This window comes from Phacochoerus africanus, chromosome 12, assembly GCF_016906955.1.
Source record: "Phacochoerus africanus isolate WHEZ1 chromosome 12, ROS_Pafr_v1, whole genome shotgun sequence".
Taxonomy (NCBI): domain Eukaryota; kingdom Metazoa; phylum Chordata; class Mammalia; order Artiodactyla; family Suidae; genus Phacochoerus; species Phacochoerus africanus.
In genome coordinates this window covers 50061998-50087419 of record NC_062555.1, presented here as the reverse complement: position 1 = coordinate 50087419, position 25422 = coordinate 50061998, and the positions used below count along the sequence as shown (strand labels likewise).

General features: G+C 42.1%; 1 protein-coding gene across 4 annotated transcripts in view; it reads right to left on the bottom strand.

The window, feature by feature from the left end:
* CACNB2 (calcium voltage-gated channel auxiliary subunit beta 2) overlaps positions 1 to 25422 on the bottom strand; it is a 445465-nt gene that overhangs the window by 145271 nt on the left and 274772 nt on the right. For all 4 annotated transcript variants that reach the window (XM_047755514.1, XM_047755511.1, XM_047755512.1 and 1 more), the window contains one exon: positions 10166 to 10285. In XM_047755514.1, coding sequence (XP_047611470.1) covers positions 10166 to 10285 — 120 coding nt within the window. The remainder of the gene's footprint in view (positions 1 to 10165; positions 10286 to 25422) is intronic.

Below are 25422 nucleotides of genomic sequence, written 5' to 3'. Positions count from 1 at the left end.
TGACAGTACAGATCTGCCACCCAGCACTCACCACCCAGTTAGAAACAACTCAAACATGGTAGTGACCACGTAATGGAGCTGGGTGCTATGGGGTGTCTCAGGACAGAACTCCCCTCCCCCCATAACCCCATGTCCTGTTCTCTGCTTGCCTCTTGTCTGGAGAAAAACTTTAGCCAGAGAATAAGTTAGAGAAAATGCAGAAACAAAGGAAAAGAGGCAAATGACGAAATAATAACAGTTTCGTTATTAAACAAAGTCAAGGACCTTGAGTTCCTCCTCAAGGGGTATAGATAATATTCTGAGCCATAGTCTTTGAGCTGTTTTGCACATACTGAAACCCACACCAGAGAGAAGGCGTTAACTCCATGATGAGCAGACTGTAGCCAGGACATAAGCTGCTCCATTTTGCACAGTTCCAAGAAATGGCCTCAGGGAAATGGGAACAAACTGACTCTAGAATTGAAGTTTAACTGCACTTAAAATAATCAACGGGATGCTGATGAGACCACTGCATAACAATTTTCAAGATGACTGTGCTGCTTTGCATGCAGGCCCCTCCTTACACCTCAGCACCCCTGAAACTCCCCTTTGAAAGCTCTTGCCCCCAGTTGGCAATGGGGAGTTGGTTCTTTGGATCATGAGTCCACCTTCTCCCCAGGAGTGTCGGCTTCCTCAATCAAGCTGGATTTATTTTTATTTTTCTCTTTTTCAGCAGCACCCATGGCATATGGAAATTCCTGGGCCAGGGATTGAATCCGAGGGAGCCACAGCTATGACCTCCACCACAGCAGTGGCAGTGCGGGATCCTTAACCTATTATGCGGGGCTGGGGATTGAACTGACATCACCAAAGAGATAAGCCAGATGATTAACCCACTGCACCACAGCAGGAACTCCAAAGCTGTCTTTACTTTTACCTAACACTTGTCTCTCAGTATTGGATTCTTTAGCAACAAGCAGCTGAACCTAAGTTTGGTGACAATCATATATAATGATGTATGGTGACCTTGCACAACTAAAGTGGAAATGAAAACAGGGGTTTCATCCCTTCTAATACACGTTTCCCATTGGACACCGAACTAGAAGGCAGGAGCAGTGTGTTCCAGCTGCCTGCGCCCATCCCAATCCCCTGACTGGGAACCCTGGACTTGACATGTCCCAGCTCATGCAGTTATCACTGGAACCAAGAGTGTCACGTATAACTTATCAAAAGGTCAAGCAGCCAGTCTACAGCAGAGATAGAATCCAAATCGAGGCTTCCCTGAGTTGAGTAGTTGTGACAGAGACCACATGACCCACAGTACCTAAGATATCTCCTCTCTGACCCTTTACAGAAAAAAACCTGCTGACCCATTGACTAATCAGGCTTTGAGCTTGGGAGGATGAAAATAACACTGACAGAAATAAGAAAATGCAGAGCAGAGTTTGAAGCGAAAAACGGGGAGCTCCATTTCATGTTTATTATAGTTGACTTACAATCTTCTGTCAATTTCTGCTGTACAGTAAAGTGACCCAGTCATACCTATATATAAATTCTTCTTTCTCACATCATCCTCCATCATGTTCCAGCACAAGTGATTAGAAAGAGTTCCCTGTGCTCTACAGCAGGATCTCAGGGGAGCTCCATTTTAAATGGCAGAACTGACAGAGGCCAAAAAGGACAGATGTGAGATACCACCAGGGGAGAGGTCAGGGGCAGAGGCGGAGACTGAAAAGTGATGGAGGAAGCTGTGAGAGGGATGAGAGGGTAAAAGGAAAGATGGCAGTGGTTTAAAACTCACTACAGAGGCAAATCTCTATATTCAAAGTTAAACTTCCACAGAAGTCTCAGTATGTTTAAAAAAAAAAAAAATGGAGAGAGTTGCTTTGGCTGACTCCAGGAAGAATGCACCAGAGCACAATCTGCTGGGAAGCCCTCTGCCTCTGCAGCAGCTCCTGAGGTATTGACCTGTTTGAAAACCAAAGGTACATCTCCAGTGATAAAAGCCAGAGCGTCAAGGTCGGTGCATTGGGTTGAATGAACTTCCACACTTTGGTGGAGGGAAGCAGTGGAAGAGATTGAAAAGAAACAACCCGAGAAATAGTAAAAACAGGCTTGTGTTATAGCCAGGACCTGCCAGACAAAGTTGACTTAGTAGAGAAGAAAAACAAGGTGAGGCTCAGAGAGAGAAGTCTAGGGCACACTTAATAAGAGGCCAATCAACTCAGAACATCCCGTCTTCCTCCCATCCCAATTCTCCATTTCTGCTGGTGCTAACCTTAAATACACCAACCTTAGCCCTCGCTTCCTTTTCTGTCATTTTTTTTTTTTTTTCCTTTATGGGAATACCTGCACCATATAGAAGTTCCCAAGCCAGGGGTTCAATCAGAGCTACAGCTGCAGGCCTACACCACAGCCACAGCAACGCAGGATCCAAGTCACATCTGCAACCTACACCACAGCCCATGGCAACACCAGATCCCTAACCTACTAATCAAGGCCAGTAATCAAATCTACATTCTCTAGAATACTAGTTGGGTTTATAACTCACTGAGCCACCACGGAAACTCCCCTTTCAAATGGTCTATGATGAACAGTAATCACGCAGTAAGTGTTGTCATGATTGTGTGATTGCTATTATTGTCAACTAACATTTGAGATGAGTGGAATGAATAACCAGAGTATGAGACTGTACTATCCTGTCCTATTTAGTTATGCAGAAGCCTAACAGGTCCATGGGCCTTTCATGCACTTTTTATTTCTTACAGGTAGAAAAAAAATGCAACCTAAGCTCATAAGTATTTGAACAATAAACTAACTCGGGATGTCAGAAGTTGCACATATTCTGCCCCTTTTCTAGAAAGCTCTATTGGGAAGATCACTGCTAGGAGCAAAGTGAGCTGACAGTTTTTCAAAGCAAAAATTAAAGGACAGCATTAAAATCAACAAGGGCAAAGTAATTTTGGCCTAAAATATTTTCTGAAGAATGTCTCCCATACTTAATGTTTTTGCTGATGAGACCTCTCTTGTTACCTTTCTTTTCTACCAATTAAATGGGTTTTTTTTCCCTATGCATAGCCATCTAGTTTAATACCTGCCACATGCTCTTTGGATTTTACCTTGTACAAAAAAAAAAAAAAGGATGTGACATAGGCATATACCCTACTTCTCTCCTACCTGCCACGCAATTCTCCTAAAAAAATATTAAGAAAAAATGTTTAACTTTTTTTGAAATAGAAAATTATCTTCAGGTTGAAGGTGAATAAACACATTCCTGTTTCTTTTTGCTTCTGACCAGTCCAGATAGGGGAATATTTCCAACAGGAGTAGGATTCTCCCACTGGTGAAGACATTTATGGACCAAGGCAAGAGGAGAAACATTTTTTTTTTCCTTTTTTTTTTTTATAGTATGTTTATTCATAAGTATGGGGAGTCAAACATGGTCAACTGAATAAATGTTTCTTCCTGCAAGTATTTTTTTAAAAGTATAAACCCATAGATATAAAGAACAAAAAAATGAGATGGGTGTAGACAAAAATCTAGAATATAGCAAATAGACAGTGGCAATTAACAGAGTAGAAAGAATAGTGAGAACTCAAGTATCCAGTGACTGGGGACTCCTTTGGAGAAACTGATCAGACTAAAAGAAAAGCCACCACCCAGTACCTGGTCAAAGACCAGTGATTAAGCACCTTTACTATCATGGAGAAACTAAATGTAGGAGGTCCCATCGTGGCACAGTGGTTAACGAATCTGACTGGGAACCATGAGGTTGCAGGTTCGATCCCTGGCCTTAGTCAGTGGGTTGGGGATCTGGCGTTGCCGTGGGCTATGGTGTAGGTTGAAGACGCGGCTTGGATCCTAAGTTCTAGTGTAGGCCGGCGGCTACAGCTCCGATTGGACCCCTAGCCTGGGAACCTCCATATGCCGAGGGAGTGGCCCTAAAAAAGACAAAAAAAAAAGAAACTAAATGTAGAACAACCACATGGTAGAGTTCCCTGGTGGCACAGCATGTTAAGTATCTGGCATTGTCACTGCTGTGGCTCTGGTTACTGCTGTGACATGGATTTGCTCTCTGGACCAGATCATTTCTGCATGCTATGTGTGCAGCCAAAAAAGAATTGTTGGAAGTTCCGTGGTGGCCTAGTGGTTAAGGATCCAGTGTTGTCACTGCTGTAACATGGGTTCAATCCCTGGCCCAGGAACTCCCACATGCCATGCACACAGCAAAAAAAAAAAAAAAGAAAAAAAGTTATTGCAAAACCAACAAACATCCCCCCCTCCCCAACAAAACCTACCATATGATCCAGCAATCCCATTCCTGGGCATATATCCAGAGAAAACCATAATTTCAAAAGATTCGTGTACCCCTATGTTCATCACAGCACTATTCACAATAGCCAAGACATGGAGACAACCTAAATGCCCACCAACAGAGGAATGGATACAGAAGATGTGGATGGAACGGAATATTTCTCAGCCATAGAATGAATGAAGAAATGCCATTTTCAGCAACAGAGATAGACCTCAAGATGATTGTACTAAGTGGGGTAGGTCAGAGAGAGAAAGACAAATATCATATGAGATCACTTATATGTGGAATTTAATAAAAACAATACAAAGAACTTATTCGCAAAACAGAAACAGACACAAAGATTTTGAAACCAAACTTTTGGTTACCAAAGGGGCAACCCTGGGGGAGGGATAAATTAGGGGGTTGGGATATTCATATACATGCTATTATATATAAAATAGATAAGTAACAAGAACCTGCTGTATGGCACAGGGAACTCTACTCAATACTCTGTAATAACCTATATGGGAAAAGAATAGACATATGAATATATGTAACTGATTTACTTCTCTGCACACCTGAAATTAATACAACTTCGTGAATCAACTAACTCCAACAAAATTTAAAAAAGCTTTACCATCATAATTAAAGCTTCCAGTTAGCTTTACAATGTGTTCCTCTTAATTACGAACCCAACATCAAGCCTCCAAAGAAAATCTCCAGATATAAAAATAAATCCAAATTAAAATGTTTAAAAAACACTGACAGAAGAGAAAACTTAAAACAATAACATCATAAGATATTTAAGAGAAAATATTATAGCCATGGAATAAGAACAAGAAGCTATAAGAAGGGAAAGGAGAGGAAAGCTCTTGGGAATTAAAATTTTCAAAAATAAAAATTTCAATAGGTAGGTTAAGAGAAAAGTGGGAAAAACTCAGTTAGTAGGACAAGAAAAGAGAACACTGAGGAAAAAAATGAGTAGAGAAGAAAACTCTAATGAGACATCGGACAAACTCGAGAACCAGGAAAGGAAAGACAGAAAGATATGATAAATATTAAAAAAAAAGTAAACAGATAACTAGACAAATAACATATTTTCCAAAATTGAAGTGACTGGTCCTTCACAATGAATGTTCATATGAAAACCTGTGCATAATAAATAATAAGACTCACACTAAGGCAAAAATTTACCAAAGGAAGAACAGTTCTCAAAATATTAGAGAGTATTATACAGAAATCACAAAGACAGAACGACACTGGCAATCCTAACAGCAGTTCTGGATGCTTGAAGAATACCAAAAAAATGTTTAGAACTCTGCAAGAAAATGCTTTTCATACATGAATACTATACCCAGCCAAACTATTAATTAAACATGAAGCTAGAATAAAGGCATCTTCAAGTTGGCAAAATCAAATAAGGAACCTTCCTCTGGAAGCTTCCATGTTTTCTGGCTGCCAGGCCATTGCTCATATTCCTCATCAAGCCTTCCCTCTCCACTCCCCACCTTCTACTTTACAAGCAAAACTGCATCTGTCCATCCTGGAAGGTAGAGTTTTAAGCCATCACCACCTCCAAGAAAGATTTTCTGTTCTACCAGCAGGGGGCAGTCTGTTTCTCTGGCGACCTCTCTGCTCCCCTAAAATACTTCTCTACCTCTGATGAGCATGATTGAAGGCCACAACTTTTCCCTCTAAACAAGTAACAGAAGTTTCTGCAGCAAAAGATCTGCCTGTTTCTTGTGGCTCTGGCCTTGCAGTGCCTCCCCTACTCACCAACAGTGACTAACACACTTCCTTTAATATAGGAGATCTTTACTGATAAGAGAACAATCACCTTAAAATGTGATGTTAATCCATTCTACTAAGAATACCTCACCGAGCCTGTTTCATCTCTGCTCCAAAGCCTTTCACCTCCACATTTCCCAACTCAAGAGTCTCTGCATGTAGAGCAGGAAGGATTATTTGGGGGGAGTAAAAGGGAAAAGAAAATGCTTTCAATTGAAAAAAACATGACCTTATGACCCAGCAATGTCCAGGCAAAAATCTATACATGAATGGGCCTAACAACATTATTCACAACAGCTAAAAGATGGAAACAACCCAAAGGTCCACCAAGAGACAAAAGAAAAATAAAATGTGATATATACATATAATGGAATATTACTCAACAAGGAAAAGGAATGAAGTACGGATACAGGCTATAACATGGATGAACACTGAAAATATTACATAAGTGGAAGTAGCCAATCACAGCAGACCTCCTATTGCATAGTATCATTTATACGCAGTGACCAGAAGAGACAAATCCATACAGACAGAAAGTTGAATAGTGGTTGCCTAGGGCTGAGGGGGCTGGGTAGAATGGGACATGACTGCTAATTCAAAACATGGGATTTCCTTGGGGGACAATGAAAATGTTCTAAAGTTGATTGTAATGATGGATGCACTACTCTAAATATATATTTTTTTCTTTTTTATGCCTGCACCTCTGGCATATGGAAGTTCCCAGGCTAGGGGTTGAGTTGGAGCTGCAGCTGCAGGCCAATGCCACAGCCATAGCAATAGCAATGCCAGATCCACGCTGCATCTGCAACCCATGCCACAGCTTGTGGCAATGCCGGATCCTTAACCCACTGAGTGAGGCGAGGGATCAAAAAATCCTCTGGGATCCTCACAAAAACAACATCAGTTTCTTAACTCACTGAGCCATGATGGGAACACCTAAATATTCTAAAAACCACTGAACTGTACACTTCAAATAAGTGAATGGTATCTCAACAAAGCCATTCTATTAAAAATGGTCAACGTGTGAACACATTAAATTCCTCTATTATCTGTCTTTAAGGGCAGCATCAAAGAGCACTAGCTTAAACAGGGCAGGCTTTGCAAAGCACAGCCAAACTGAACAAGAGCAAATCGTGCATCCAGATTCAGAAAACATCAGGTTAAAAAACAAGGTCATGTCAGTTATTTGCCTCAGAATAAATCTATCATCTCTTCGCTGTAGAGTTTACTCATTTAAGAGAAGCCATAATAAAGTGCCAAGTGACAAGTGCTGGGTTTTATGGCAAGCACAGTGTGCCGCTTATATAACCTTTTGTAGGTCACTGAATTTCAAAAGCTATTTTCTCTCGTTTCGCTACTTGCCAATCACCTTATTTCACAGGCGTCTTCTTAAGGCAGTTAATGGAGAATATATTTCATATTTACACAGTGCCAGGATCTGAGAGCACTGCTGAGGTTTATTCCAGGCATTTGCACACACTCAGGGCACGTGATCTGTGGCGGTGGCGAATTAAACATCTACTGACAAAGGGCTTGAGGGCTGCGGTAGTGGTTACAGAAGAAATGTAGGAGATTGAGTCTTTCAGAATGGATGGGCAAAGTGTTTTGAACTATCTTAGAAACAATGATTTCCTATATTTTTGAGTCTTTAAGGCTTTCTTTCTGAAATAGGTCCCACAAAGGCATGATGATATGCTAGCAGAGGAAAATAGACTACAGTAGCCTAAAGAACGACCCACTGGAATGACCCATCCACGGTCCCTCTTTGGTATTCCTTTTTCAAAGATAGCAGAATGAAGAAATCAGACCTACCAAATCCTGATTTTAACAAAAAGTAAGCTCCAGTCCCACTGGTTTGTATCTTCTTTCAGCACTTATTCCGATTCTCACTCACCCTAGTGTAACTCATTTGAATACATCAAAGATGTAAGCGATTGATCTAATTTGAAAGAAGAAAAAGGGATGCAAAGCTGTTTTCATTCAACACAGGATATAGCTCTTCAATTATTTTGGTCTTTGTTTTAAATCCTCTTCCTTTTCTTTCATCTCCTACTTTACCTGTAACTCTCACCTTTTTAGTCTGTATGACAAGTAACATGAATTATGGTTTGATTTAGAAGCAATATTATGATCCATGCTAAGTTGAAGGATATTTAAAAGTTCTATGCAGCTGTGGCACTGAACCCAGGACTTTCAGCCGTGATCGACAAAAACGCACCACTCAGAGAACTAAAGGCTTTGGGGTTTATGAGAAGCAAACCTACAAGACACGCGTGAACCTGAGAAAACTCTTTTAATTTTGGTATGTGAAAAATCACATGAATAATGTAGTGCAAACCAAACCCTCTTATTTCTGGAATACAAACTGTTATTGTTTTTTTCTTGACTTTCCTCTGCACCCTGGTGCAAAATACAGAATGTGGAATCCAGGCTCTAAATTGCAACACGGATGAGTTACACTGCAAAGTTGGGGCAATTAACTTCACTAGTCCTATTTTCGTTCTTTAATTTCAACTTCTTGGTTTTTTCTTTTTTTTTTTTGTAGTAAGAACATGTAATAAGGAAGTTACCCTTTTCACAATTTTTAAGCTCACAGGACAGGATGGTTAACTACAGGTACAGCACTGTACAAAAGCTCTCTAGAACGTGTTCACCTGATAACTGCAACTTTCCATCTGTGGAACAGCAGCTTCTCTCTTCCTTCTCATGCAGTCCTTGGCAACCACCATCCTACTCTCCGCTTCTGTGAGTTTGACTACTTTAGATACCTGTATCAGTGGAATCATAAAGTGTCTGTCCTTATCTCACTTAGCGTCTGTTCACGTCTCCATTTGTCGCATCCTAATGTTTTAAATGGTTCCTATGGGTAGAGCAGGTTTGTTGACGGCAACTGGACCACACCTTGCTCTATCAGTTCCCTGCTCCTGCCCTTGATAAGCTGTCTTGCAGTCAAGACTGGGTCACACCTGGAGACGACCTCCCTGCCCACTGAGGGGAGAACATTGTTTCAATGTCCAGAAGTACAGCCTTTTTTTTTTTTTTTTTTTTAAGTCAAGGTCTCCTGGCAGCTCCTCTGCAAACCACGATGGCAGCTGGGCTAGAGGTCATGAATATTACATAAGGGCTGTCCATGCATTCAAACCACAATCTCCAAGCCACGATTCCCATAGCAACACACAGGGATTTTACTCATCTCAGAGATGAAGCAGCCAGCAGAAGTATTCTAGTTATCCTTGATTTTATTTTTTAGCAAGATCAACACAGCGCTTACTCCTTTTTTCAAAGCAGTCTTTTTTTTTTTTTTTTCCCCAAAAGAAAACCCATGGCCATGCTAAAGTATATTCATTTAAAAGTCACCGAGTTGCACACAAACCAAGGCACTGTGAACATGAACAACGCTTTAGAAATAGCTGCTATGTGAATGACTTCGTGGAAAAAAGAATGCAGATCCTTACAATCAGTACAGCTAAATTCTGTATTTGTATGTTTTCTATCTGATTTCCAGCCTTCCTTCCACATACGTGCATCTTATATTACGGGACCGAGAAGAAAGTCCTCCTAGGAGAGGAAGATTTTTAATTAAGAAAATCCTTTCTTCTTTTATTTTTCAAAAGCATAACACAACCCATTTTTTTTAATAGAAGAGAAATATCATTATAAAACACCTACAGAGTAAAACTGGGGGGAAAGATTGTTCAACAAGCCTACGAAAATAAACATGAGCTCAAAGAAAGTTTGTTCTTCTAAACAGAGAAATGGTTTCCTTCAAAAAAAGGACGTAAAATCATTTTGGTAGTAGAAGCAGCATTCTCCTCTTTGGACACCCAGGGATCCTTTGCATGTGTCTAAATAAACCATCCACCCATGGACACAAGTTTCTGGGATTACGAAACAATGTAAAAGGCAAGATCACTCTTCTATATCACACTGCCTTTTCCTACCGGGGGAAGAAAATCCACTCCATTGTTGGTATCTCTTTACAGCCAGACAATCAACTAAGGGAAGAGACCCAAGGTAGACTTCAGGAGGGACTTCCGCAGGTGGTCCATCACAGACCCAGCACACCTGGCAAAGAGCCCGGTGTGGCAGAAGGCAGGGTTTTACCTTTGCTTTTTCCAACTGGGCCTGGGCCTGTCGCTCTGCTTCTCTACGCACTGCCTCCCGATCTTCTTCCAAAGAAACATCTGAATCAGATGGACGGCTGGTGTAGGAGTCTGCCGAACCCTGCAGAGGAAGAATGGACATTTTAAAAGCGATTCCATTTCTGATATTTGCCCTGGCAAAGTCTCACCAACGGGGGGTGGTGAGGTGGGGGGAGCCTTAGCTTCCTGGGTTGGGCTCTCCATTCCTGAAAAGAAGGAGAAAATAATCCAGTGCAAGGCTGACCAGCTGCCCAAACCGAGCTCTGCTTTTGCGCCCACTCACCAGGAGAGCTGTGCCTTCGGGAGGACCATTCCTTCCCAAATCTTAGGTTCTAGTTAGGAGCCTTTCTAGAAGCCAGAACAAGTTCTTCTTCTTCTTCTTTTTTTTTTTTTTTAATCATTCAACCAGCTCCGTGGTGCAGTGCAGTGCAGGGCAGAGACGGGTTTCAAGGATAGCTTCAAGATCAGGCTACACCATACAGTGAGAATTTACAATTAGAAAGAAGACAGGCTCATCATACACGGTAAGGGCAAGTGGAACGACTTATAAACTTGAACTCTTTGAATGTCACTGTCACAGATGACTCCCACTTTCCTCCGAAGCATCCTTTTCGCACCTGGGTATTCACCTGATACCTTCTCTGACAAAACTGTAAGAAGCTATAAGAAGCAGGGAGCTTCCCTCAACCTGTAAGCAACCGCATTCCATTCCTTTAAATAGATACCTCCTTAACGCTGTCTCCTGCCAACACCTGCCGGGGAGGGTGCCCATGGCCATAAATCACAGTGGAGGAAAAGGAGCTCAGGTTAGAGGACGCTCCCCCGCGCCCTCTCCAGCCATCAGGATCCTATTACTAATCACACGAGCCCCAGACAGCCCTGACTGCACCAGCGGCAGGGACGGCGACCAAATACCGTCTCCCCTCCACCAAAGCCCGGGAGCTTACACAGATATCCGAATTCTTCAGCCTTCCTCCCTTGGCGCGTTTCAGAAGCCTGATCCAGGTGGCCTTCATTAGCCAGACAGCGCCTTTCTCGTCCGCAGCTGCAGCCCCGGGCACCGATCCTCAGTGCGCGCTGAGCCCTGCGGAACCCCTTCTCGGTTCCCATCCATGCTCTGGGCAAAACCCCCCTCTTCTCCGGCCCTTTCTACCTCCGGGGCTTTCACTTCCTACCCCGGAGGACTCCGATCCAAGGAGATGCTGATTTTCTCATGCCAGTGGGGAGGGGAAACACAGACTCGATTGCTTTCAAAAGAAGGAACACTTCAAGTGCATGCAAAGACCGGCATCAACTCGTCCTAAACTTAATGCATCTTATTATTACCCGATTCGCATCCCTGCTCTTGGATAGTTAAAAGAAATCAGCTGTCAGAGAACCTTTGAAAAAAAAAAAAAAAACACCTAGTGCAAAACGTATGCAGTGACATTTGCAAGTGCAAAGTTCAAGCCTTATCTTCAGAGATCTGGAGGGGGAGGGCGGAGGACGCGCGCACCGCACTGGGCATGCTCCACATGTAGCCTTTTTACGCAGATGCTCACATCACACTGTGAGTCTATGTCAATTTGCCATTTTGCATCCGAAGTGTAAACAGCTGGAGAAGGCTTTTGGGTTCTATAGTAACAGGCACATGAGATGTTTCGTGTGCTTCTGTTTCAGATGAAACATTCTCTCAAAGATGAAACGCCTATCTCCCTCTCTCTTTTTCATTTCACAATCTTTTCCTTACCCTGCTGCAAAAGGTACATCCCATACCACAGGGAGATTCATAGGTAATAAATATTGTTGGCCACCCAAAATCAAGTCAGACTCATCAATCCTAATACCAAAGTGCTCTTAAGGGCTTCAGACTTCCTAAATTAAACGCAGGAGAGACTGGCCCATTTAATTGGGACGTGAAAGTAATCACAGCCCTAAGCAGTGAGTTTAACGGAGCTCAAAAATGACTCTGAACTGCTTCTCCAACTGAGAAACTACTCTTCCAAATAAAGTCACAAAAATAAGTAACAATGTGAATTGTTATCGTTGTAATTATGGAGACATGGCAAAGCTTGGTTGATTGACAGCACAATTTAGTCCAAACTCTTTTTATAAATAAAGTGATTGAAGCTTGGGAAGAAAAGATACTTTTTAATTTCCTATACTAAGAGAATTAGGTTTTTAATAAGTTCATGAAGAAATACACCCTTCCAGGTTTCTTAAACATTAAATTCTATCACTGCATTCCAAACTACATCTTTGAGTGTGTGTGTGGGGGGAGGGGTTATTGTGTGAAATCTCATGCAAATGAAAGGCATTCTTAAGAAAATCTTCCTTACTTTTCTGCCCTGCTCTTCCTCCCCTCCCCTCCCTTCCTCTTTTCCTCTCCTCTTCCTCGTGCCTTTCATTTCTGGGCTGAGAAATCTTCATGACATAAAGGCTAGGAAATACAGGAGAATAGAGCACATGTACCCTAACTGGGGTATCATAACATAAATTAATACATAGATTACTTGCATTGTTATGAACGGAATGGAAAATGCATGGGGCATAAAAAATGCATTTTGATTTTGTTGTTGTTGATTCAGCAAAATTCACAAAGGAGAGAGGAGTTTTTCTACACCAATACATATGCTAGGGAATTCCTAATCTTCCTAGAGGCTTTCCTATAGCAGGAACAGCACTGTAGAAAATTTACCAGAAAGCACAACTGCATCCCGAAAAGAACGTCAGGTCCCTGATTGTCACAAGTGTTGGTATTTTAAACCCAATCACGCTGCCACAGGGTCAAGTCAAGCCTCAGGGAAGACACCGAGTTTCTGTTCTTAAAAAGCTGGAATGAGAAGAGCGTAACACAGGCACACAATTGTGTGCAATCGCGTTCCCTTTTGAACGAACAAAGATTGGAAATGTCCTTTGCTAAGAATTAGATGTAGCTTTTAATTACACAGAAATTTTGAGACCCGTTTCCAGGTTTAAATAATTAAGCAGTTTTAAAAAAAACCCCCGCCACCTTGAGTTTGGGCAATGGTCTTGAATATTTGCAACAATACGTTAACCTTTGACTATTTTACAGTCTGAGCTGTGACTATGAACTGTGGAGCTTACAGGAGCCACAGGACTTTCATCCTGGGGAATCTGTGAAATACACACTCTCAAAATAAATTTCATTATAGAAGATACATCCATTGTAGACAGAGAAACACAAATAACCTTCACCTTCAATTCTCCCACCCGAAGACGGTTACTACTAAATAGTAGCATGGTTTAGCCTCCAGAGTTCTCGCATTTTTCAAAGTCACCCTTGCACCAAGCACCTTGCAATTCAACTCCTTCCTTCCAGGAGTGTGAATTTATGCCGTTAGAAAATGACATATCTAATTCACTGTTTGCCTTTGGTACCATATGGACTTTCTGGGTCATTCTGCCTCAAGCAGTCTTCAGCCAGGAAGGGCTGGCAGTCATTTCCATGAGTCCAGAAGCGGTTCAACACAAAATCTACCCTTGATCTCTCGGGTTCCTTCAATACGATTAGCTGAACTTCTATAATATTTGTCCTGGCAGGTACATTCCTTGTCTCCCTCTTAATATGCTTATTCCCCATCATTTAGCTCCAAAATGCAAATTGCACCTGATGTCTAGCTCAGGTGGGATCATGTTCTTCTATCCTCAGAACTCTCACTTCAAATGCGTATTCTTTGCTTATAGGAAACTTTAGTTCACTGAATTAATCTATGCTTCCGTTCTTCATTTTCTGGTGTTTTCCAATTGATGTTAATTATTTACACACAAAGCATCGCCCTCTCCCTTTAACTTTTTTTTTTTTTTGCATTTAAAAAGTCCTCTTTTTTCATGCTGCACTGTACTGTTTCAATCATGTCTGTTTCCAGGATCTTTTTTGTTCCCCCACACCTGTGGCATGAGGAAGTTCCTGGGCCAAGGATCAAATCTGCACTGCCGTGGTGACCTACACCGCAGGTGCAACAACACTGGATCCTTAACACGCTGAGCCACAAGGGAACTCCCCCCCCCCCCAGCTCACGGCAACGCCAGATCCTCAACCCACTGAGCAAGGCCAGGGATTGAACCTGCAACCTCACGGTTGCTAGTCAGATTCGTTACCCACTTAGCCACGAAAGGGAACTCCTTGTACTTGTTCTTTTAAAGGCAAAGAGGTAAGAGTCATAAGCCTATTGAGGCCTAGCATCTTGGATCCCAAATGAGTCATCTCTTTCTGTAGGAAAACTACACGAAGCCCAAAGCAACGCTCTTGGGCCAGATCAATTTCTCATAGTACCCAAGGTTACTCTGATTCGAGACAAAGCTGTGTCCCATCCAAAACACTCAAGACTTCAAATGTCTAGGATTCATGCCTAGGACTCCTCATATATATATAAGACTATGCTAAGTCAAGGGCACGCCGGACTTCAGTTGTTTCCTAATGACCTTCCATGGGATAGACAGGCACTCCCCTGCCAAAATGGTGAGGCCCATACTTTTGGGAAAAAAAGGAAAACAGGATAGACTTCTGAGGCCAAGGACTGGGAGGAAAGAGTTCTGTCTTGGGTCATCTGCTAGTTTTGGCTGGGGGAGACGATTCTTCTATTTCTCATGCTATTTATTATCTCTTTCCACAGTTTAGCAAAATTAACTTTGTTCCTGTGAAGACATCTGGATTTGTCTAAGAAAATGAATTGCCTGGAGTTCCCATCGTGGCTCAGTGGTTAACAAATCCGACTAGGAACCAGGAGGTTTCGGGTTCGATACCTGGCCTCGCTCAGTGGGTTAAGGATCTAGCATTGCCGTCAGCTGTGGTGTAGGTTGCAGATGCGGCTTAGATCCCGAGTTGCTATAGCTCTGGCGTGGGCCGGTGGCTATGGCTCCGATTAGACCCCTAGCCTGGGAACCGCCATATGCCGTGGGTGCAGCCCTGAGGAAAAAAAAAAAAAAAAAAAAAAGGAAAGAAAATGAATTGCTGACCTCTGCTTTGTTGGTTTCTTTAGACACAGAACCATAAACTGTCTACTGATAACGAGAATTCCTGACTCACAAAGTTCAAAAATGAGAGAGGTTACTGAGATGAAACCTATTCTCTTCCTTCCTTTCTTTCTCTCTTTGCCTCTTTTTCTTTCTTTCCCCTTCCCTTCCCTCCGCTCCCCTCCCTCCCTTCTTTCCTTTCTCTTTCTTTCTTTCATTCTCTCTCTTTTTTGACTGCCCTTTGGCCTATGGAGTTCCTGGGCAAGGGATCAGATCCGAGCCTCAGATGCGGCCACACCAGATCTTTAACCCATTGTGTCGGGATCAGGGATGGAAACTACATTCCAGGGTTCCCAGGCTGCCACTGATCCCAGAGTGGGACTCCCCACTTTCACTAATACTGTCTATTTTGGTTTGCAAATGTCACTGTGTTACTATTCAAACCCGTGTAATCAGGAAAATCTCAGAGGTGACCGTGACCACCACTTGGCTAAGCTGGAAAATTTACCTGCGGTGATGCTAAGAAATCTACTCAAGTTCATCCCTGGTCTGATGAAATAAAAGAAATAACATTAGCTTCACTTTTCTCAAAGGTAGAGGAAAACGGATAAACTTTGTGTAACTAACAGAAATACTGATAAAGAGATTAAATTTTGGCAGGAAAAAAATCCCAAAGCAAATCCAAACACCATGTGCACTTACTGAGAACTGATGACTTTAGAACCTTAAGTGCTAACGCTGTAAGTTAAAATGTGGGGAATATGGCATTGTTTCTATCATGGAGCTTAATAGTCTAGTGAAGAAGGCCAATTAAAATAATTATCAGAGGACTTCCTGTTGTGGCTCAGTGGGTCAGGGACCCGACACAGTGTCTGTGAGGATGCAGGTTCAATCCTCGGCCTCACTCAGTGGGTTAAGGATTCGGCATGGCTACAAGCTGCAGCATAGGTTGCAGATGTGGCTCAGATCCGGTGTGGCTGTTGGCTGTGGCTGTGGCGTAGGTCACAGCGACAGCTCCGATTTGAACTGTAGCCTAGGATCTTCCACATACTACAGGTGTGGCCATAAAAAAGAAAAGCTATCAGAAAAATAAGTGAGAAAGCAGTGAACAGGCTGAGATGTGGGATGATGGGAAAATGCTACTTTAATGGGGAAGTAAAATGACAAACTGAGATGATTTAATTTTTAAACTTTTATTTATTTATTTATTTATGTCTTTTTGGGCCACATCAGCGGCATACGGAGGTTGCCAGGCTAGGGGTCAAAATGTAGCTGTAGCCGCTGGCCCACACCAGAGCCACGGCAACGCAGGATCTGAGCCACGTCTGCAACCTACACCACAGCTCATGGCAACGCCAAATCCTTAACCCACTGAGTGAGGCCAAGGATCAAACCCGCATCCTCATGGATGCTACTCGGGCTCATTCACTAATGAGTCATGACAGGAACTCCCTGAGATGATATTTAAGCTGAAATATCCCAACAGATAAAGAAACAAGTGAGCCTCAGGATGCTCTGAGGAAAGAGATGATGGAAGAAGGAACAGCATATGCTAAGGCCCTGAGGACAAGGGATGTTCAGCACTTTGAAGAAGGGGACAGAGATCAGTGAGGCTAAGGTGCTACTTTTGCAAGGGTATTCATTTAAGCCTTCTCTCCTTTCTCCTCTTTTTCACTCTCCAGGCAAATACACACTCAAGCACACCTGCAAGATGTATGCTGGGGGGGTCCTTTTCACTTATGGAGCATCACCCCGTCAACTGAAAAAAAAAAATATGCACAACCTAAAATTTGAATTATGTTTTCTTAGGTGGACAAAACTGAGGACTTAAGCCTGGGACCCAGCATCTCAGGTAACTCTCAGAGATGGCTCCAGAGAGGCAAGGTGGGGAGCCAGGATATACAGGAGTTTTTGCAAGAAAGATGAGGTCGTTGGACCATCAACAGATTACCCTTATTTAAAGAAAACCAGCTATCTCAAGTTAAGCAATTTAGCGCTTTTCTATGTACAGGAAGATGCAAGAGTCTGGGTGCACTGAAATCACTTCTATGAGGTGCACCTCAGCTGTCTGGGGCCAGTAACCTGTGCTTGCTTGTCTTGTGTCCTCTCAGGGTGCACCATTGCAGGAGACTGCTAGATAGCGGGCATCCTGTTTCTGTCCTGGTTCCATCAGGGAACTCTGTCTGGGGCTGTAATTGGATGGCTTGAGGGCTGCAGCATCCTTTGTTTAGAAATATGGCAAGGCAACATTTTAAAATTCACAACCTTACAGAAAAACTCCTTACACATATTCAATTTTCTTAATTAGAAGTGGCATTTAAGTTGTCAGTTAATTCCACGTTATTGGGAAAATTGTGTCTTCTGAGGTTTAAACAGAGTTCTCTAATTTTCTTCCTTCTAAATCCAGGAATAACTCCTAAAGGCTAAAGTCAGTGTGTGTATATATATATATATACATATTTTTTTCTTTTGTCCTTTTTAGGGCCACACCTGTGGCACATGGAGATTCCCAGGCTAGGGGTCTAATCAGAGCTGTTGCTGCCGGCCTACGCCAAAGCCACAGCAACACCGGATCTGAGCCACATCTGCAACCTACACCACAGCTCACGGCAACACCAGATCCATAACCCACTGAGCAAGGGGTCGAACCTGCAACCTCATGGTTCCTAGTCAGATTCGTTTCTGCTATGCCACGATGGGAACTCCAAAAGTCAATATATTTTTGAGACTGTTCTACATTATGTTACTAGTTCGAGGATTCAATTAATTAAGGTTAGACTATGTAGATGAGTGATAATAATAATTGCTAGTTTTTAATGAATGCTTATACTGTGTTAGGCACTGTGCTGATCCACCAGTGTTGTATAATTTAATCATTAATTTTCTCCATGTTCACTAATGAAAAAACCGAGGCCTGGAGGTTAAGTTCCCTGAGTGAGTGAGGTTGCACAGCTAAAAATCCGTAGGAATCAACCTTTAGCAATCTGAAATTAAGTTCCATGCATGCATCAATCGGTAAAAATAAAAGCCAGAAAGCATCCCTACATGCAACTGATGTTTCTAGTCATTGAAAACATATTTTTTCTCTTTTAAAAAAATTTTAAAAATTGAAGTATAGTTGATTACAATGTTGTGTTAGTTTCAGGTTACAGCAAAGTGATTCAGTTACACATCTACATACATACATACATATGTGTATGTATGTACATAGTTACACATATATGTATAAATATATACACACATATATATTCTTTTTTAGATTCTTTTCTATTGTAGCTTATAAGATACTGAATATAGTTCCCTGTGCTAGAGAAAGGATCTTTTTCTGTCTATACATATATAATTAAATTCTTTCTTTTCTTTTCAAGCCTTCAGCATGCAGAAGTTCCCAGGGCAGGGATTGAACCCGAGCCACAGCACTGACTGGAGCCACAGCTGTGAAAACGCTGGATCCTTAACCACTAGGCCACCAGGGAACTCCCTCCATTTCTAAAGGTCACAATGTGTCAGGATGACGTCCAAGTTCTTAGCTCCATCTGTGCGGAACTTGGCACCCTCCCCCTCCCTGCTCTCTCTCCCTCCCCCCCCCATATACATCTTCACAGATTCTCAGATTTGATCTTCCTCAAAGGAACAAGGAAGGTGCAAGGAAACAGAGAGTTTCTCATTCATCAGTGTAAGGCAGTATTGTGCAAAGGACTTGGAGAGTGGCTTGCTATGGTGAAATTTTCCTCGCCTCAGGGTATCTCAAAATTGTAACACCTTCTCATGACTCATCCACGGTGCAAAGTAGATAAGACGAATGGGAAAACAGTGGAAATCAAGAAACTAGCTATTTAAGCTTTCCTTTCTTCTCTGAAAATGAACATAACTTTGGCAAGGCGGCCCTCAGTAGCCTCTTGGGTGGCTCATCTTGCCTGAAACTGGCTGGAATTTGAGCGTCTTCTGAGTAATCTTTCTGCTTGTAAGAACGGTTGCTAATTTTCAGTACCCAAACCAAAGTTATTAAAAAGTAGTAACGAGGAGTTCCTGCTGTGGCTCAAAGGTAAAAAATCTGACCAGCATCCAGGAGGAGGTATGCTTGATCCCTGGCCTCCCTCAGTGGGTTAAGGATCCAGTGTTGCCTCGAGTTGCGGTGTAGGTCACAGATGTGGCTCAGATCCCAAGTTGCTGTGGCTGGGGCTGTGGCTATGGCTGTGGCTGGGGCTGGGGCTGTGGCTGGCACCTGCAGCTCTGATTCCACCCCTGGCCTGGGAACTTCATATGCGGCAAATGCAGCCCTAAAAAGTGGAAAAAAAAAAAAAAGAAAGAAAACAGGAACCATTTTGAAAAAGTTAAAATTAGATGGGAGGAGCTCCTGCTGTGGCACAACAGGTTGGGTGGTATCTCTGGAGTGCTGCTGGGATGCAGGTTCAATCCCCGGCCCTGCACAGTGAGTTAAGGATCTAGTGTTACCCCAGCTGTGGTGTATGTAGGTTACAACTTCAGCTTGGATCTGATCCCTAGCCACTTCCTGGCCATATGCCTCAGAGTGGCCAAAAAGAAAAAGAAGAAGCAAGAAAGAAAGAAAGAAAGAAGGAAAGAAGGAAAGAAAATATGGGAAATTTAATAGTTTTGGAATTAAATAGTTTTTGGGAATTGTGAGTTTTGGATTTTGGGGATAGGATAAATTATCCCTTTCTAATTACAACTCTATGTGTGTGTATTTAGGGAGGTTTTTTAGGCTTCTAATATATATTTACTAACGGTGATAGATGACAAATATTTTTCATGCTAACAATTTCTTAAAAAATTATTTTTCATTCATGAGGATGGAAATGAATGGGCAAGAAGCAGAAAAACTGTGGCCTGGGAGAGTTGGTTTGCTCAAAATATTGCTGAAAACAATTCAATTAAGTGAGGAAAAAGGAGTGAATGCATCACATGCAGGAAATTTGGGGTATAGAAATTCATTATGGGTTTGGATACTGCCAGAAACTCTGAGTGGACATCACTGCCTTTAGTCTTCCTACTGAATGATTTCACTCGGCATACACATGTGCTATTATTTCCCTCTAATAGATCTGTGTGATACACCACATCCACAGAAGAAAAGACACAAACCACATTATCCTCTCAAAAGAGGCAGAAAAAGCATTTGATAAAATTCAACATCCATTCATGATAAACATTCTTCCCAATGCGGGTATAGAATGGTGGAAAGTAACATAATGTCTTTTTCATCAAAGGAAATCTTGGTTACTCCATTTTGCTCAGGTTTTGGCTGAACCATCCTCCTGCAACCCCCCTCCTCTCTCCCTCTTCTCCTAGTAACAATTTGTTTCAAATTAGCCAACGAGAAGAATGTGACCATTGGGAAGGGGACAGCTACACCACCTGCATTAGGGATAAATAGGGAGGGTCTTTTCTTCTTTGCGCGGCTTTTTGAGCACCTGCGCCCTTCTGCAGAAGGAAAGAGCCTTGTTGAGATCTTCCGTGTTCATGTGTCTCATTTTCTGACACTGACAATCCGAGCCATCTCCCCCACAGAGGGAACATATATCAACATAATACAAGCCATTTATGACAAATCCATAAGCCAATATAACACGCAATGGAGAAAAGCTGAAACCTTCCCACTTTTTTTTTTTTTTTTTTTTTGCTTTTTAGGGTCATGCCTATGGCATATGGAAGTTCCCAGGCTAGGGGTCAAATCCGAGCTGCAGTTACTGGTCTATGCCACAGCCACAGCAACGCTAGATGTGAGCTGCATCTGTGACCTACACCAGAGCTCACGGCAACGCCAGATCCTTAACCCACTGAGCGAGGCCAGGGATCGAACCCACGTCCTCATAGATCCTAGTCGAGTTCATTAATGGCTGAGCCATGAAGGCAACTCCCTCACCAAATTTTAGAACAAGACAAGGATGCCTACTCTCATCACCTCTGTTCAACACAGTACCGAAAGTCCTAGCCACAGCAGTCACATAAGAAAAAGAAATAAAAAGTATCCAAATTGGAATGGAAGAGGTAAAAGTGTCATTTATATGCAGATGACAGGCTACTATTATTTCCATCTGCCTAAGAAATTCTGCCCTGGACTCCATTTTCTCTGCCAATTTCTATCCCATTTCTCTGCTCTCCATTGCAGGAAAAAAATTCCTAAAAGAAGTTGTCCATACTCACTTCAGTTCTCTCTGGGTCTCTCTTAAGCCTACTCTCTCCCACTACTCTCTCCATCTTGCTCAAGGTCATCAGGATAAATGGTTAAATCAATGGTCAATTCTGGGTGCCCATCTTACTTACTGGTGGCATTTAACCTGGTTATTTACCATCACTCCCCGTCCTAGAAACGGCAGTCCTCCTACACTGTTGGTGGGAATGTAAACTGGTAAAACCACTGTGGAAAACAGTAGAAGTTCCTCAGAAAACTAAACAGAGAAGCGCCGCATGACCCAGCAATCCCGCTCCTGGGCATATATCCGGACAAAACCATAATTCAAAAAGATACATGCACCGCTATGTTCACAGCAGTACTATTTACAATAGCCAAGATGTGAAAGCAACCTAAATGTGCATCGACAGAGGAATGGATTAAGAAGATGTGGTATATGTAGATGATACAAAGGAATAATATTCAGCCATAAAAAGAAGGAAATAATGTCATTTGCTGCAGCATCAATGCAACTAGAGATTATCATACTAAGTCAAGCAAGTCAGAAAAAGAGAGACAAATACCATATAACATCACTTACATTTGGAATCTAAGATGTGATGCAAAAGAACCTATCTACAAAACAGAAACAGACTCACAGACAGAGAGGACAGACTTGTGATTGCCAAGGGGGACGGGGAGCGAATGGGGTAGACTGGGAGTTTGGGGTTAGGAGCTACAAAGTATTACATTTGGAGTGGATAAGCCCTGGGGTTCCACTGTGTGGCACAGGGAGCTATGTCTAATCTCTTGGGATAGACCATGACGGAAGCTAATATAAGAAAGGGAATGTATATCTATGGACGACTGGGTCACGTTGCTGTACAGCAGAAACTGGCACAACAAGTGCGAATTAAAGTGTAAATCAACTACACTTTAATAAAAAAATAAATAATATCACCCCCCCGTTCTCTTATACACTTTCTCAAAGGGGCTTCTAAGAAACCACTCTCTTTCTCCTTCCCACTGGCTGCTCCCACTGGCTGCTTCCCACTGGCCGGAGCGCCTTTTCACTCGTCTCCCACACCTCCCCTCACACACACAGCCTCCTTCTTCCGCTCCAAGCTCACTGATGTTTCTCAAAGCCAGCAGAAAGGCTCCCTCCCTAGATTTCCACGCTAAAATCACTTCCTTCACTCTTGGCTCAGTTGTCACCTTGTCAGTGAGGTCTTCCTCAACCATCCTGTTTATTTATTTTATTTTATTTTATTTTATTATTTTTTGTCTTTTTGCCTTTTCTAGGACCACTCCTGCAGCATATGGAGGTTCCCAGGCTAGGGGTCTAAATCAGAGCTGTAGCCACTGGCCTACACCACAGCCACACACGGGATCTGAGCCACGTCTGCAACCTACACCACAGCTCACAGCAATGCCAGATCCTTAACCCACTGAGCAAGGCCAGGGATCGAACCCTAGTCGAATTCCTAGTCGGATTCTTTAACCACTGCGCCATGACGGGAACTCCTCAACCATCCTGTTTAAAATCGCAATCCCCACTGCCCTCCAGCATCTCTAATCTCACTTACCCTGTTCCACTTTTTAATTTTTTTATTTCCTACTCTTTATTTATTTGGGGGCCATGCCCTCAGCATGAGGAAGTTCTGGGGCTAGGAATCAAACCTGAGTCACAGCAGTGACGACACCAAATCCCTAACTATTAGGCCACCAGGGAATTCCTACTTTTTAAAAACAGTGGAGTTTCTGTTGTGGCTCAGCAGTAACGAACCTGACTAGTAACCATGAGGACATAGGTTTGATCCCCAGCCTTGCTCAGTGGGTTAAGGATCTGGCATTGCCATGAGCTATGGTGTAGGTCCCAGACATGGCTTGGATCCCACGTTGCTGTGGCTGTGGCACAGGCCAGCAGCTCTGATTTGACCCCTAGCCTGGGAACTTCCATGTGCCACAGGAGCAGCCCTAAAAAGAAGAAAAAATAAAAATAGTGCTTTTACCTTCAAACATCAACATAATTTACTTACTATGTTTACTGTTTGGTGTCTCTCTCCTTCCACTAGAATATGGCATCTGTGAGAGCAGAGATTTTTTTTTTCTGTTTTGTCCACTTATTTTTCCCAAGTGCCTAGAATAGTGCCTAGCACAGAAAACAGGCTCTAAAAATATGATTTGAACGAGAGCCTATTCTTCCTCATTTGCTATAACTTGAAACTTTTCCAAGGTATGGGACTGTCCTTAGCATTCCTGAACATTCCTAAGCATTCTTAAATATTTCTAAATATTGGCATGTCTCTAGCAAAAAAAACCAAAAAACAAAGAAAAACACCATCCACAGAAACACCAAGAGCAATCTGACTGACTCATAGTAATGGCAACAAATATTTGCTATCATGGGTAAAAGAATAAAACAAAACCTTCAGTCTGAAGATACAAGTGGTCTTTTATCATAAACTTCAATACATGCCAAGTTCATTTAACATAGTAGAAATGTCAACTATCAGTCCGTTGATTAAATAAACATGTTCCCTAATAAGCAAACTACTAAAAAGAAAAGTCATTATCCTTAAGATTGATATAGGACTCTTCTTCCAAGAAATGTAAGACTGTACTTTGAAATTGTGACTAAAGCTTATTTTCTAGGAAGCGTCTTTCCCCATTAACTTCACTTCTTCATTCCAGGGATGTAAATTTCCAGTCTTAAAAACTAATGACTCACTGTGTAGCCACAGGCAAGTCATGCAAATATTCCCCAGGCTAATTCCCCCTCTGCACAAGGAGTGCACTAGATCAAAGCCACTAGAAAGAACGGTCTTGAAAAGTTTCTTACGGATGGTTGAGAATAAATTGTAAATACAACATTGTCTATGACTGCATACAGACTGCTACTTTACACTACCCCTGCCAGGTCAAGGAGGATAGTTTAAATTCACAGCAGAAAAAAAAAAGACTATCAATATAACTTCCAGAAAGAAAGAATGTGTAAAAAAAAATCAAGCCAGCACAGGAAGAAGCTATTTGGTCAAGCCATTTTGGAAAATATATTTAAAAGGAATGCAACTGATAACTTGATATAGATATAACTCTGGGACACCTTTCTTTAATAATTTTTTATTAAAGTATAGCTGATTTACAATGTTCTATCCATTTCTACTGTACAGCAAGGTGATCTAGTCATAACATATATATATATATATATATATATACACATACATTCTTTTTCTTATATTATCTTCCATTATGTTCTATCATAAGTGATTAGATATAGTTCCCTGTGCTGTACAGCAGAACCTCAATGCTTATTCACTCAAAGGGACATCTTAATGGGCACTCTATGACTAACTAAAGGTCACATCACATGATGACAGGTCCTCCTGCAGGCCTTTTCTTGAGTGGCAGAGCCATCAAACAATGGATCTTGGCCCCTGACTTCCAGGGAGAATTGTGCCAGGTGGCAATGGATAAGCAATCCATAGACATTGAAGGACAGTCATTGGAGTTCCTGTCATGCTGCAGTGGAAACAAATCTGACTACGAACCATGAGGTTGCAGGTTCAATCCCTGGCCTCTTTCAGTGGGTTAAGGATGTGGCATTGCCATGAGCTGTGGTGTAGGTCACAGATGCGGCTCGGATCTGGCATGGCTGTGGCTGTGGTGTAGGCTGGTAGCTATAGCTCTGATTTAGACCCCTAGCCTTGGAACTTTCATGTGCCGCACCTAAAAAGAAAAAAAAAAAAAAAGGACAGTCATTGTATGGACCCTTCAAGGCAGCCCAGTGCTCTGAAAAAGGACATGGCTTCATTCCTGAAAGACTTTGCCCTTTAATTTTCTTTGCATTTACAGAAGCTATATTAATTGAGACCAAACACAGCAAGAGAATAGACATTTATACCCAAAGGTTAGGGGTATAAGATTAACCAAAATACCAGCTATTCAAGAACATCTGGAAAAAGGTTTGGCCTCACTAGATTAAACACAATACCATTTCCTCGTTAAATTAATACTTTTTGCAAAGGACCGATTCACAATGTAATGAGGACACAATTCAAATCAACTCTTTTACATCTTATTGATTGTTTTACTTCAGTACAACCCTTTGGGAAAACAAAGTTCTTTTT